This window comes from Colossoma macropomum, unplaced genomic scaffold, assembly GCF_904425465.1.
Source record: "Colossoma macropomum unplaced genomic scaffold, Colossoma_macropomum, whole genome shotgun sequence".
NCBI classification, from domain to species: Eukaryota; Metazoa; Chordata; class Actinopteri; order Characiformes; family Serrasalmidae; genus Colossoma; species Colossoma macropomum.
This window is the reverse complement of record NW_023494785.1, coordinates 3,809,346-3,825,682: the sequence shown is the minus strand read 5'-3', so window position 1 is coordinate 3,825,682 and position 16,337 is coordinate 3,809,346. Positions and strand designations below refer to the sequence as shown.

General features: G+C 38.1%; 1 protein-coding gene across 2 annotated transcripts in view; it reads right to left on the bottom strand.

The window, feature by feature from the left end:
* col11a1a (collagen, type XI, alpha 1a) overlaps positions 1 to 16,337 on the bottom strand; it is a 166,563-nt gene that overhangs the window by 58,096 nt on the left and 92,130 nt on the right. For both annotated transcript variants that reach the window (XM_036581528.1, XM_036581520.1), the window contains 5 exons: positions 13,059 to 13,112; positions 12,465 to 12,518; positions 5,359 to 5,412; positions 4,833 to 4,940; positions 1,100 to 1,189 (listed from right to left, as the gene is read on the bottom strand). In XM_036581528.1, the coding sequence (XP_036437421.1) occupies positions 1,100 to 1,189; positions 4,833 to 4,940; positions 5,359 to 5,412; positions 12,465 to 12,518; positions 13,059 to 13,112 (360 nt within the window). The remainder of the gene's footprint in view (positions 1 to 1,099; positions 1,190 to 4,832; positions 4,941 to 5,358; positions 5,413 to 12,464; positions 12,519 to 13,058; positions 13,113 to 16,337) is intronic.

Genomic DNA, 16,337 nt, shown 5'->3' with positions numbered 1-16,337 from the left:
TTCTGAGCACTTAGGGACAAGCTTCTGACTAATCAGGGACAGCATTCTGACTAATCAAGGACAGCCTCCTGACCAATCAGGGCCAGTCTTTTGACCAAGCAGGGACAACCTTCTGACTAATCAGGGCTAGTTTCTGATCCATTAGGGACAACCTTCTGACTAATCAGGGCTAGTTTCTGACCAATCAGGGCCAGTCTTCTGACTAATCAGGACTAGTTTCTGACCAATTAGGGACAACCTTCTGACTAATCAGGGTTAGTTTCTGATCCATTACGGACAACCTTCTGACTAATCAGGACTAGTTTCTGACCAATTAGGGACAGTATTCTGACTAAGCAGGGACAGCCTACTGATCAATCAGGGACAGACATCTGACCAATCAGGGACAATCTTCTAACCAATCAAGGCTAGTTTCTGACCTAACTGCAACAGCTTTCTGACCAATCAGGGCTAGTTTCTGACCCGTCTGTGACAGCTTTCTGACCAATCAAGGACAACCTTCTGACCAATCATAGCTAGTTTCTGACCCATCTGCAACAACTTTATGACCAATCAGGAACAACCTTCTGATCAATCAGGGACTGAAGCAGGTGGACCCCACGGTCAGTAACATGAAGAATTTTGCTTTTTGACAGTTGAACCAAATCATTTCTACATAGTTCCACAGTCTGATTTCTTCCTTGTTTAAAAAATGAGCCACCAGTCTCCTCATGTTTAACACAACTGGCTGTCCATCATAAACATCATGCATTCGTCAACCACGTCTTGTAAAGCCTGAAACTTAGGCGAGAACAATGTGTACCCTGTGAGGCAGCAATGCTAAATAAATAAATAAATAAATAAATAAAGTCTGGTCCACTGTGACTAAAACCTTCTCCTGCCACAGTGAGGCTAATTAGCATAATGCATTCACCACTACAGTAAAAAAACAAGTGTGTTCGACTGGAGAGTGTGTTTAGTTAATTGGTAACGTGTCCCACTGAAGCCCCCTTGAGAGAGCTGTAGTGTAGCACTGTGCTGTTAATGAACTAATGCTGAAATGAGTCCCCCTGAAAGCTTATACTGAAGAACTGGGCAGAATGTTTGCATGATGGCTCACCGGTGCTCCAGGAAGTCCTCGTTCTCCAGGGAATCCTCTCAGCCCAGGGGGTCCGTCTTTCCCAGGAGGACCCTGAGGACCTGGATCTCCCTACAGACACAAACATACAGGTCAATCACTTTGAAAAAGTACAAAGTTTACTTAATATATGAGCTCTTAAACATTTCCATACTGTGATTAAAACAGTTTTTGACTTATTTCATTTTTTATTATTTGCAATTTCTGAAAATGTATTTATTATTGTAAAATAGAAAGAAAAAAGTTAAACATTATTAAAAATATTACAAAAATATTTTAGTTAAATTTATATTTTTATTTTATTTTATTTATTTGTATTTTTTCTTTTTTATTTTAAATTGAGATATTACCATTTTGTTTAAATGTGTTTTTACGATGATTCTTTTCACTTTGACCTGCTCTGCAGATCTTATAAAAGTCTTTTTGGACATTTACAGCTTAAGCCCAGTGAAGCACTCACAAACTACAGATCATTTCTTCTCTCAGAGCTCTTTTAGCCTTTAGAAAATGCAGTGTATAGCAGAATGTGTCCAGAGAGCCTGACTAACTGCGTTATAAAGGGAAGGGGGTCCACCGATCGCTCCAGGACAATAAAAGACGATCAAACCCGACCCTGTTATATTGCTCTCACTTTGACACTGACACTGACGGATGCTTTATAAAAAAGTTTGAGGCTGAAGCTGAAATAAATTGAGTAAGCACTATCTGACTCGATTCCCGCGAGACCCCTCGCAGGCCTTGGAATTCACCAGCCGTGGATCAGAATACTGATTAACAGACTGCAACACTGTCACATTAAGTTTATCAGGGACACAGTGACAGATGGAGCTCCACAGATCTCCTACTGAGGACTTACAGACACTAGTCTTTGTTAACTTTAGTATGTTTGCATTGTAATTGACGGTGACGGTACATGTCCGATACTGATATTGAAACATTGAGTATCGACTGATACAGATCTGATATTTTTTAAAGCTACTAAGCTTTAAAATGAGCTATGTTTATTGAATCCCTTCCCTTAAGAAGAGCATCTAAAAGTAGAGATTTCCTGATCAAACACCTCAGTGTGAGTGAGTGAGTGCTGTTTGCTCTGATATCCTATCCAGCACGTTCTGCTGATATCAGATCGGTTCCAACTCTAACTGCAATTTCAAAACTACAAAATTCCCCCCAGTACCCTAAACGTAGCCAATCAGACAAAACATGTTTGGTGTCTGAAATTTGCTTCTTTAGTTTATCATAAGGCTAATGTAGCTAACATGTAATGGAAGTCTATGCCCCACCAATTAGCATTGTCCTAACCACACGCCTCAACTATCATTCGATCACCTCAAACTGTGTGGAGGTGTAACCTCAAATAGACTCGATTACATGGATTCTTACACTGTATGACACAGTGTGTGTTTACATGCACTTAATAATCCAATCATATTTCTGCAGTTATCTGATTATTCAAGTGGTCGTGTAAACAGCACACTCTGATTTCTTAGGTTGAATTAGGGTCTATAAATCTGATTTAAAAAAAAAAGAGCGCTGGATTTTAACTCAGTAATCAGATTTCTCAGTGCATGTGTACCCTTACTCTGATTTCTTTCGGATTTCTCAGTCTGTGCATGTGCGAAAACAGATGGTGGTACCAGAAATAAGCACGGAGCGTTTAACACAGCAACCGTGAGACGGCAACAAAAGAGTCTGGAGCGATGCTGCAAACAAATATATGCTTGAGGAAATTTAGATATTCTTCATTTTCTAGATGATGTATATTTATATTTTTCCGCTAAAGTGACTTAATGTTTTAAAAAAAGCTGAGGCATGGCATTTAAGTTCTATGCCACGTCTTCTTCTGTGAGTTTATTGGCTGGTTGCAAAGCAGAAATCTGGTCGCTGCCTGATTTATGTAGACCTGGAGTTTCTCCATTATCTGGTTAGTCAACTGCATGTAGATGCTCTGAATGGATTACTAAGAAAATCTTTTCTGCATTTATCAGATTAAGTGCATGTAAATGCATTTACCATTATCTAAAAACATGATCAAAAGAATGCAGCATAGCTACAAACAGTAGCAGCTGACAAGTAAAGCCTAAAATTGATAATATTATACAATATAAGCAAAGAGTCGTATGCAAAACTTTGAACGCTGGTCAAACTGCATGTTTTGTTGAATTTGAATTTAAGATAAAATAAGTTATCACATCTTCTACAGGGAGCAAAAAAATGTTGATGCCACCCAAACTTGCAACTGTATATATTAGTTATGTACACTTAAAGCCATGTTTATAGATAACAGTGCGTGTCAGTGTTAGTAACCACAAACACAAGTCCGTTTGAGGCGAGTATGTGATGCAGCACTTTGCACATCACAACTAATCAATTCAAAATGCTGAGCAAATATAAGCGAGGAAATGGGGTGTTGAAAAATATTTACGTCCAAATGAGGAGAAATAGTGAAAAAGTAGCGTCTATCTAGCAGCGTATGGGGCACCGGGGTCTCTGGAGAGTTTTGCTGGGTAAAAGCCCCTCTATAGTCGTGACTGGTGATGGACAGGTGGTGTGGACGGAGGAGATTGAGCTGATTAGAGTGTCTCCGATTGGGTAGCAGAAGAAATTGAACTGAGGTGGGCGACGGCGGGCGCTGAGAGGAATTCGGCCCGGCTTTGAAAAGGAACGAGCACTCAAAAACGGCCTCCATCTTCTTTCAATTTGCACTCCATTTAAGGGACAATTCAGCCCATTCTCCATAGCAGAGATGCTAAAAACTCAAGAGCAGGCCACACGGCCGCACTCAGGTCCTCCAGCGGTGAACCGCTCTGATGTGCTAAAGTTCTCACTCTCTACCAACTCTTATTTACAAAGACAGACTTTCAGTTCTGGTGATTTTGCTCTAAATTAGAGGCTAATTAGGTAAATCATATTTAATTTAGTCGAAAGAATTCCCAGCTGTGGCTGGAGATAATAAAATCATGCTCTAATTTTACAGGAATTATTCCAGACCAAAACAAGTGAAGTAATTGTGTTGAAAGTGCTTTCAATCCCTACCACACTTGTGTTTGAAAGCAGAAGAGGAGATATTGTCTACATACAATGTAATTTAGCTGTAAATGTAATTCATCGTATAACAATGTAATTAACTGTGTTTAAAAAGAAGAGCAGAACAATGACACCCCTACGCCTGTACATGTTAAGGTTTGTCCACTGTAGATGCTTTATAGATACTTAACTTGCACTTAACTTACATTCTACTAATTCTCTATTAAATTCACCTTCACCAATTTTCCCTGCACTTTGACCTGACCCGAACCCTGGTACTAGTCTTAATTCTAGAAGTAACACTGTAAAGAATTGACCTTCAACAAATAGCCTGCTTTATGGATTCTATATAAGAAGCTATAGATTGCCTATAGATGCAGAATCTCTGGAGAATTTATAGATAATCTATTAGGGCTATGCAACTGAAATTAAATCAGTACTTTATTTTGATTTTAATGTTACAAAAATGTATTGCTGGCTGTACAGTCGTATTTTGCGGAAAGGGAAAATATTCTTTTCGATGTTTTTGACATCAACACAAACAGAAAAAAGTCAAAATGTAAACTGCCTGTAAATGGATTTTGTCATGTAATTATTATGTAATTAATATGTAATTACAAACAAGCGTCACAGTCACGCTTATGTCAAGGTTATGACTGAAATATCAGTGTGATTCAGTATTTCTCACCTTAGCGCCCTCCTTCCCTGCTGCACCTGGAAGTCCTTGCTCTCCAGGAGGTCCCGGGGGTCCGGGGTGTCCTCTCTCACCAACAGGACCAGTTTCTCCGGTTGGACCCTGTCAGCCCACCACAAATACACTTGTAAACTTACAGAAACATCAAATATTAAACAGTTAAAAATATCTTAACGTACTTTTACATTTTAAAAAAGTTAAATGCAGGGCGAAATAGTCCTTAAAGAAAACTTAATTTTTCAGATCTATCACTATTTTACCATCATCAACATTCCATGTAAAACTCAGAAGACTCGTGTAGGTTCACTGGTGGTTTTGGATAGTAAATAAAATGACTATATTTGTGTTGTAGACATCGTGATTCCTATCATCACTACTGTAAAGAAGTTGGCCAGTTTCTATACAGTGAAAAATTGGTATTCTCCTTTACGATGCGTCTGGATTGGCTCCAGGACTGATCGTTTACATTCCTGGACATCCCTACCAAACAACAACAACACATAATGAGGTAAACTCTCACCTGTGGGCCAACAACACCTCCAGGACCGGGAGGACCTGTTTTGCCTTGGAAACCCTGCGGACAGAATCGAAGAGTTACTGGACGGTAATGGAGTCGAGATTCATTACAAACGTGACGCCACGCTCAGCTTGGACAGAGTGGTATAATGTTCACTGCAGGTGAGCTAAAACATCACTAAAAAGACAAGGAGAAGAGCTGAAACCTTCTTACATCTAAACATGCTAAACATGCACATGCGATAAACTACAAGCAAAGAGACTACGGACTAGAATATACATGATACTGTACCTGTTTGATGTGTGCACTGAGCAGCGATGCATTGAACTGACTTGATTTAAATGCATCAGTTCCACATGGACAGGATGTACTATGGCAACACAATTACTGTGTCTAAGTTTATTTCTCTTTGAAAAACCTGTGTTGTGGAAATTATGTACATTTTTCAATGAAGTCAATTCAGTCCATCGCTTTTTGAAGTGTTATGTTATAATGCTTAATATTATATTTATGAACTGCCTAGTTTTAATTAGGGCTGTCAAAAGTTTATATGTTAACACTGTAAATTTTTAACGGCATACATTTTGCTATTTTGGCCCATTCACGGCAGTGTAGGCTGAAGCCTAGCCGCTGTATGTTGCTATGACCGAATACACGATTATAGCCCTCATGATCAAATACAGCTTTAAATGTCTTTCAAAGTGATACCTTCAGCACCTTTAGCAAATCAACGAAGTACTCAGACCTTTTATATTTACGAGGATTATGTTATGATCTATTAAAATCCAAGGCATTCATTTAGATAATAATAAGCTAAACATATTTAATATCTTCATTTATTTGGTACTTTCTATTGGGAGGTGTGTGTCCCAAACCCTAACCCCTAAATTTACACTTGGGAAAACAGTACTTACAATTTTTCACTATTTTATGATTTTTAGATTTTTTTTTTATTTCTTTTGAAGTAAAGTTAAACGATTTCAATTTATCATGAGTTTCATTTTTGAATAAAAGACTTCAAAAAGGTTTTTATGTCACTACCGAAACACAATGAGTTTTAGTATGTAGGCGGAGCCTTATTTTAGCCACGCCCCTGCATTTTAGAGCAGGACATGAGGCTGTATCCCTGTCCCTCACGGCCACATGGTGAGCAGTTAGATCCCATTGTTCTGAAGTAAAAAATGTCCCAAAGTCAGAAAATCAGTGTGAAATATTAAGAAGTCACTACTGAAACAGATTTTTTGCAATTAAGTAAACTTTTTTGCTTTTTAATGAAATATGTTATAATTTTATGCGTATATCAAAGCTGTGTTTGCTAGTCACGTACTGGCTAGTGTTTCTGAGTTCTGCTTAAAATGAGCTAAAAGTGTCACTACTGAAACAGTCACTACTGACACATTTGGTAAAGTTTTGTTGGTGTTATAATTGTTTTGGTACTGACAAAATCGAATGTAGAATCATTTGGTATAGGGTCACACAACGCCAAAGGATTTTAGTCTAAAGTCCAAGTCTGAAATGTGTTTTCAGCTCTGACTTTGAACGAGTTCAGAAGAATAATATACTATCTACTATATATATATATATATAATTAGAACATGCAGCCACTGTTGCTCTCACTCGACACTGAAAATGAAAACTGGAAACTGTGTTCAGTCTATAGACACTCTGTGTCAAAACAATTGGATTATAGAAAGTAATAAATACGTCCTGATGAAGCTTTGTTTTTAAATGGAAATCGTTTGACAGCCCTAGTTTTAACAATGTGTGCATTTTAATATGATGTTGCATCTTAATTTGTTTTTTAATACAATGCATCTGAATTTAATTGATAAAATAAATGTCACATTACGTAGACATTTATTTACGTACTGTTTACTTACTGAGTGCCGCCTCATCACTCTGTGTTCTGATTTGAGACTCACGCTCATCACTTTTCCAGACAGAAATGCTGTGCAGTAACGTGTCATGTGTCTCAAATCAGGACACAGCAACTGTGATACAGAGGAAACACTGAGGTCAATCATGTGACCCCTGAGGTCAGGCACAAGACCCCCGAGGTCAATCATCCTCCTGTTAGCAGATTCTCTAGATTTGGCTGCAATAATAGGGTTAGAAGAGCAGGTGCAGACTACACAAACTACAGACAAGGTGAATCAGAAGCTGAACCAGAGACTTCATTCAGTTCAAACTGAAAACATATAATATAAAAACAAAGCAGAGTGAAGCACACAAATAAATCTAACTACAGGTGTCTATTGCAAGGAACTAAACACTATGACAGACAATGACCGCTCGAAATGGGACAGATCTTCATAATAATGACCATATCAAACTGGATGATCTTAATGTTTACACAAACTGTCCAGCTGTGACTCAAAGGCCAAAAATTCAAAACCACTGGTTTTTATAGAGACACTCCATTAAATTTAATGGAGCACTTTACAATGTCTACATTAAATTAGAGAGAGAGCCACAGTAGATCACATGAGCCTTAGAATTTACACAGAGAAAGGCAGCCAGTCTTAACAGACAAATGCTGATGGTCAGTTACCACAACTAACGCTACTAGCCTAGCCTTTTTCAGCTCATATCTTTCAGCTCAAAACAGCCAATGTGAGTAGAGGTAAACTGAGGCCTAGTATGGTAAGGGCAACACTCTGTTACGTAATGCTACACTACATGATGCTATGCGACAAGACGCGGCGCATCTGGTGTGCAGTGGCCTTAATATTTTCAGTGTGTGTTGCATGTAGGCAATAATTCTGACAGCTTTGTATATGCAGAAGCTTTGGCTTAGAAATAGTAAACTGATACTGTGAGAACTGTTAACTTATTTATAGACATTTTAACCAGCCTACATCCTGCATTGTGCTTATTTTTATTTAATTTCTTCCCTGGAAACCACTTATGACATTTGTGTCATTTTATGTACCAAACATGTAATTATTCATTTTAACATGCTCTTTATCCCTTAGAATTAAACAGCAGTGCCTTTAAGACTGATATATGTAAATGAGTTCTGTTCTGATTGTACTTGTTTTTAGCATTATTTCTTAAAAAAGACTAAATTATCCGCAAAATGACTTGTTAATGGAATCATGAAGAGGAACAGAATAAAGATATATCTACAATGTTGCTGTGCAGAAAAAGAAAAAAGAAGGAGAAGGCAAAAACCTTCTTAAATTTGAAGCATTTCTATTGGTCCATTCATCAATATCCAGGCGATGTAAAGGTCAGCTGCTGTGCTCAAATTAAAATCAGAAAAAATCCACTTTTTTTATTTATTAATTTTTTTTGGATAGCTGCATTATATAAATGTATATGTTTTTTGCATTGTACATAGCTGGATGTAAGATTTGTATAGGCAGTTTGCTGACGCCTTTAACCAATGTGGTCAATGTTTTGGTCATTCCCAAATGGACCTTGGAAAAGCTGTCCATAGTTTTGATGCTGCTCACTGAAATGAATTGAATCAGACATGGCTGTTGAACTCATTCGGCCTGCGCTGTGGCCGCTGGTGATAGACTGGACGCTCTGCTGGCCAGCTCTCTCCGATAAATCAGGTGTTATAAATATCATAATGAAGCTCAGTGAGCAGGTTTAAATGGGTTGATAGAGAGAGGCACATTTAGCTGCTTCAGACGATAATCAGCGGGAAGCAAAGGCCTCTGCTCCTCCAGCCTGTCTGGAACACAGGCAGACTCAGCTTTTCCCCATGAAAAGCCACCACTTAAAGTAGCTGTAAGTAGTCCACGGTTTGTGGCATACACAAAAAAGCAGGATGCAGTGCTGTGAAAAATCCTTTGTTTATGGTTCAAAACTATTTATCTGGGCAGTAAGAGTGATTTCACCAGTGATAACACAATATAACATTAGAATAAACACAGATAAACATTAATACAGTCAGAAGAGCGCGTTATTTTCAGTAAAGTTGTGAATATGTTGGTTAGAAGAGGACAGGTTTGGCTCCTGACTGCTCGCTGCACTCCAGCCATTGCATACATTTGTTCAATTCCACCTGATTTAATTTAATGAAGGACTGATTAGGCCTCTTATGTCTTTCTTTCATTTAACATCTTCTTCCTGGGGACTGTTTATGACTTTTGCATGGATTTCTACACCAAAAACTGTCTTAATTCACTTTTACATGACCATTTTCTATCCTATCTTTATCTCTTAGAATTACACAGGCTTCAAGACTGACATACAGTCCTACGGAAAAATTTGAGCACCGCTGTTTTGTTGATGTCCTAAGTGCACCTAAGTTAACACATCCTCTACAGAGAACACACAAATATTACATTTTTATGAAAATGTTTTTTGTCTTTTTCGCTGAATTTAACATATTGAGACAAAAATTAAACATAAAATAAAAAATGTCAAATTTGTAAAATTCAGTAAATAAACAGGAAGTGTTTGTTACAATGTGTCCTCTGTAGAAGATGTCAGCTTGTTTTCACTTAGAAAATCAACAAAACCTGGAATTCGACTGGGGTGCCCAAACTTTTGCTTATGACTGCATGTAAATGAGCTCTGATCTGATTAGCTGCCTTGCATTTGTGGATCATTAAGAAAGCAGTCCAGGCTGAAACACTCCTCACTTTGGCATGAATGGGTGGAGCTAAACTGATATAGGGTAAATATGTACACGTGTCATCACAGAAACAGTGGATTCAAAACAGGCTGTTTCAGCAGCTGTTCCCATATGTGGGCTATAGGGAGTGAATGGGTGAACTGTTTAATTCTAAAAAAGTGAGAAAATTTATTTTTTTAAGTGTTTCCATGATATGAGGCCTACTCATATCCTACTCAGTTAAAGGCTTTACATACCATTTTTTCAGATGTTTACACAGTACTGTACCACTGTATGTTCTAGTGTGGAGCATTATATGTATTCTAGCCTGGTTTATAAGCAATTCATAGGCTATTTTAGGTTTGTAGTATTGGTCAATTATCCCATTTAGTGCAATAATTGATATTTTAATTGGTTTTAATGTTGATGTTCACTGCATCAACATAATACTAAATTAAGCACAGTTGATTGTGGATTGTTGTAAGCTTATTATAAGATTTCAGTCATTTTTTGCTTGTTTTTAGCAATTTTATCATGTAAAATATTATATTTTTAGATAATTTTGCTTGTTTTAAGAAATATGAAGCAAGCAAAAGTATATGCCCATATAGTGAGATAATTTTACCTGATAAAATTATTAAAGACCAGTAAAAATGGGAATAATATTCCTATAACCATCCTATAAATTGAAATATATGTATCAGTTTACTTGCCAAGAGTGTCTTTTAAAACGAACATATATCAAATCATGTCTGTATTGTTTCATATCCTTCAGGTTTGCCACTACTCTGAACAAAATCAATACACAATAATCATAAAAAGCTACTGCCACCCACTTATGGCAGTGGTATCCCATATACGACACCTAAATATTACAGTGTTGAGGATCTGACGCTGTAACATCCCTGCTTGTGTATGTGTGCCATCTGTACGCTGTGATCTGTCCCATTCAGAGCTGCCCAAGTACAGCAGAGCCTTCAACCTCAAAGTCAGGACGGCCAGCACTGTATAATTTAGCGTTTACCTGCTCCAATGACCTGATTCAAGATGACCTTTAATCGATGAGTTGAATCAGACATGTTAGAGCGATTAAAACACTAAACCATGCAGAGCAAAGCACACAGTCGCTGAGGCTCTCCTGGGCGAAACAGGCAGCTGGCTGAGATGGATTAGTTTATCACTCGCTCTTTAAAGTGACAAACAGGCACCTCTTAGCCAAGCGGCTCTGCCAGCCAGCTATTAATACAACATCTGAGTAGATCAAGGAAAACTCCATAAATCCCACAGCCCTTAAAAGCAGTGCTTCTAAAACCTGATCCTGAGGCACCCCCGTCCCAAGTCCTGCACATTTACTGTTTCCCTGCTCTAACAAGCCCAGTTAGACTCAGAAAGGGCATGAAAATGGTTCAAACCAGGCCCCGCCCACAAATGTTTTCTTACGTAGCAACTGTTGATCGGTTGGACAAGCTTAATAGATCGCTGGCAAAAATCTCATTCAGCCCAAGGAAAAACTGTAACTCATTTTTTGGCAAAATATGTAAATTCATGGAGTTTAATTCATTTTATTTTATTTTTAATTTTTATGAAATGTCTTTTATATTGGCCTATAAACGGTTCACGTCATATTTATCAGGAAAGATTTTTGATCATTAATTTCCTACAATCTACCTCTGCTTCTGTTTCTTACGGTGTTCCTCAGGGGTCAGTATTGAGTCCCCCTCTTTTTATCATTTTCTCACATTGGGATGTATTATGAGGCACTATAATATTTATTTACACTGTTACACAGACAACAGCCAGATCTATATATTTAGCTTTCCTACAGCTATTTCTACTCTTATATCCTTTGACTCATAATTTCTTCGTGACTAATTGATGGTCTTTTAATAAATGTTCTTTTAGTTATGTTTTAATGCTTTCCACTCCCCTTTATGTTTTATATCTTTTTATTTATGGTATTGTTAAGTCTACTGTGTGGTCTTAAAAGGTGAACTTAATTCAAATGTATTATTATCATTATTGTTATTATTATTATTATTATTATTATTTATAAAGAATGCATTTTTCAGATAGAACAGGTGTAGTGTTTGTTCTCCTGTAATCCAACTAATGTTAGCATTGTGGCAAATTTTTCGTTGTCATTTCCAACCTGCCTGGTTTAAATTATCAATAACCAGAAAGTCCAATGAGATTTCTGCCAACAGTCTGTGAAGCCGAAAGTTCACATTTTGCGGAGGACTAACTGAGTCCATCAGGCGTGTTAAACCATAGAAAACACTGAAACATGCAGGGCTGGGATCCGCTGCTGTAGTGGGTGGATGGAGCTGGTGGTCATTCGGGCCCAGGCTCTGCTAACCGGTGCAGACTCTCGGAGACGCGGCCCTCCAGGTGTTGGAGATGAAGCAGAAACGACTGTAAAGATTTGCTTCATGCTCCTCCACCCGGCCGGAGCGTCTGTTAGAGCCAGAAGGCCGTGGGGACCCCCGCCTGAGCGTCAGCTCCAAAACACACACGAGAAAACCAGAAATACACTCACCGTCTCCCCCCGCTGGCCAGGGTGACCGGGCAACCCGTCCTTTCCAGGTGGTCCCTACACAAAAGAAAAACACAAAGCTTTTTATGTCACATTTATAACAGCTGAAATTATAAATGCATTGTACAAACTGACTGTCAAAAGTTTTGGGACACTTTTATCACTGTTAATTTCAACTAATAATAAAAAAACTGTAACTATTTTGTTGCCAATTAAAACCCTCGGCTTAACATTTAAGATAATAATACATTAATAATAAGACTGACTACTCAGTAACTATTATTCAGTAATTACTATAAATTATTAACTTCTATAAATTATGTATCAACTAATATGAATTATTCAGTAACTACTCTAAAGTATTTTTTAATTACTCTGAATTATTCAGTAACTACAAGAAAATTCACTAACTACCAAGAATTATTATTATTTCCATAAATCAGCTATGCACTACAAAATATGCTAATTTATTTTATCTAAAAAAAACATTTTGAGTCCCCAAACTTTGCTCACTAAAGTTTTTAAAGTTATTTTGATTATTTCCACATGAATTAGCATCACTATACTCCCTGAATGGCAGTATATGCAGATACTTACAGGGGGGCCCTTTGGTCCTGGGAAGCCAACGGGTCCCTGGGGTCCTTGAGGTCCCTGAAGCAAGACAAATTCACACATTTAGCAAGGAGAATACTACTTTTTCTCCTAAACAGAGAGCTTAGACTGGCAGAAGCTGGCGAAAGAAAGCCAATCTACTCAATAGGCTGTTCTTAAATGACATGCAGTCATCGATCCTGAAGCAGCGTTAAAATTGCAGTAATGAAGAGCCACAGTACTGCACAGTTTAGAGAAACACCTGATTCAGCTCCTGAAGGAGTTTATAATTGGCTGATTATTTGAAAAAAATACATTAAAGGACTGAAAACTTTCGCCCTTAGAAGTTGCAGCCATTGCCAACAATGATAAAAGGATGTTATAGTTTTATATGGATTATGTTTCACACACAGCTGAGCAAAACAAGCTGAAAACTGTGTGGAAAGTACAGATTTACCAAATTTGTGTTTGTAAGTAGGAGATATTTTATTAGGATTTGAATCAAAATGCATTGTAGATTCAAATCATAATGAAGTGCAGACTCAAACCTGTCTACTGTAAACTGAATGCAAACAAAATCCATTATGTAACTAACTTTGTTATTAACAGTATGATTACATTTAAATAGAATAGCAAAACAATGACAACTCTAGACTTGGAAAGGTTAAACCAGGGAAAAGAGTTTCTCAGCTCTATTACAGACAAATCAAGTCATGTAGGGATCGAGAATTACTTCGCTAGTTGAATCAGGTTTGCTAATTCAGAGAAAATCCATTAAATTCCACAGTGCCGTGGCTTTCCATGACCCGAGCTGGACAGCTCTGCTCTAAAAAGTGCACAGTGGTGGGAATTGGTGGCCTGGAGTCTCTAAGAACATCGGAGGCGAAGCAAGAAGCAAGGCTACATCATCGGCTCATCTATGCGCATTCATAAGGTCACTATCATTATAAACACATGGCATATGCAGATGAGATGCAAATACAGCAATTATCCAAACCGCATGCTCTGTACTGATCACGGTGCTGGAAATGTGCATCCCAACAGATTCTTAATTAAAACTACACGTAATGTGCTCTTAGCATGATCAGGAGTCTCAATTAAAGCTCCGTATATGCTGCAGTATTTACTCACTGGAGAAACCGACATGAGTGACAGGGAAATAATAACGTTAAACCATGCTGAAAATGCAGCACTGGCAAAATGGAACTGATTACAAGCAAAGAAAACAATACGAATGATTAGCACATGAAGTCTGTTCAAAAACTCTATGTACTGAATCGTGTGAATGTTGTTGGATGGATACAGATAAAAATGTGTTTATTATTGATGCGCAAAACAAAAAAGCCCATAAAAGTAAACTGCAATGCTGTAGCAAGTAGCAGAGAGAAGTAAGGGAGCTACAGGTTCACCTCTAAGCTGTAGTATATCTACATGCTAAGCTAATCTATAGAATACAGTGAGGTTTGGGTCCTAATTGAAGCTTTTTCACATGCTAAGCTGACCAAATGCTGGGGAGCATGGCCACTTTAGGTTCAAACATTACTGGTTAATCCTGGAGGGTTTTCACTCTCGAGTCCTCATGAAATTACATACAAAAGTAATGGAAACTTACTAGCATCTTTCTGTTTTTGACAGAAAACAGGTTTGGGGCAGTAGAACACTAGTATTATGGCTACTGAGTGGTAATTGATTGGTGAGCTGATCTTACCCAAATTGTAGGATCTGGGTTTAGCTAAAGCCTGTCTGCAAGCTAAGCTAACCCTTAGAGTGTAGTGAGGTTTGGGTTCTAACTGAAATGGATTCACATGATAGCCCATAGGCCATGGTAAGGTTGGGTTATAACCAAAGTCTGTCCATATGCTAAGATAATCCATAGACCATAATGAGGTTTGGGTTCTAACCAAAGTCCATACATATGCTAAGATAACCCACAGACCATAGTGAGGTTTGGATTATAACTAAAGTCTGGTCTTATGCTAAGCTAAGGCACAGAACATAGTGAGGTTTGGGTTCTAACCGAGGGCCATCCATATGCTAAACTTACCCATAGAACATAATGAGGTTTGGGTTCTAACCAAGCTCCTTCCATATGCTAAACTAACTCATAGACCATAGTGAGGTTTGGATTATATCTAAAGTCTGGTCTTATGCTAAGCTAAGGCACAGAACATAGTGAGGTTTGGGTTCTAACCAAAGTCTTTTCATATGCTAAGCTAAGGCACAGACCATTGTGAGGTTTGGGTTCTAACCGAGGGCCATCCATATGCTAAACTTACCCATAGAACATAATGAGGTTTGGGTTCTAACCAAGCTCCTTCCATATGCTAAACTAACTCATAGACCATAGTGAGGTTTGGATTATAACTAAAGTCTGGTCTTATGTTGAGCTAAGACACAGAACAACAGAGGTTTGGGTTGTAACTAAAGGCTGTCCATATGCTAAGTTAACTCACAGACCATAATGAGGTTTGGGTTATAACTAAGGTCTAGCCATATGCTAAGCTAACTCATAGACCATAGTGAGGTTTGGGTTATAACTAAGGTCTAGCCATATGCTAAGCTAACTCATAGCCCATAATATGGTTTGGGTTCTAACCAAAGTCCATACATATGCTAAGATAACCCACAGACCATAGTGAGGTTTGGATTATAACTAAAGTCTGGTCTTATGCTAAGCTAAGGCACAGAACATAGTGAGGTTTGGGTTCTAACCGAGGGCCATCCATATGCTAAACTTACCCATAGAACATAATGAGGTTTGGGTTCTAACCAAGCTCCTTCCATATGCTAAACTAACTCATAGACCATAGTGAGGTTTGGATTATATCTAAAGTCTGGTCTTATGCTAAGCTAAGGCACAGAACATAGTGAGGTTTGGGTTCTAACCAAAGTCTTTTCATATGCTAAGCTAAGGCACAGACCATTGTGAGGTTTGGGTTCTAACCGAGGGCCATCCATATGCTAAACTTACCCATAGAACATAATGAGGTTTGGGTTCTAACCAAGCTCCTTCCATATGCTAAACTAACTCATAGACCATAGTGAGGTTTGGATTATAACTAAAGTCTGGTCTTATGTTGAGCTAAGACACAGAACAACAGAGGTTTGGGTTGTAACTAAAGGCTGTCCATATGCTAAGTTAACTCACAGACCATAATGAGGTTTGGGTTATAACTAAGGTCTAGCCATATGCTAAGCTAACTCATAGACCATAGTGAGGTTTGGGTTATAACTAAGGTCTAGCCATATGCTAAGCTAACTCATAGCCCATAATATGGTTTGGGT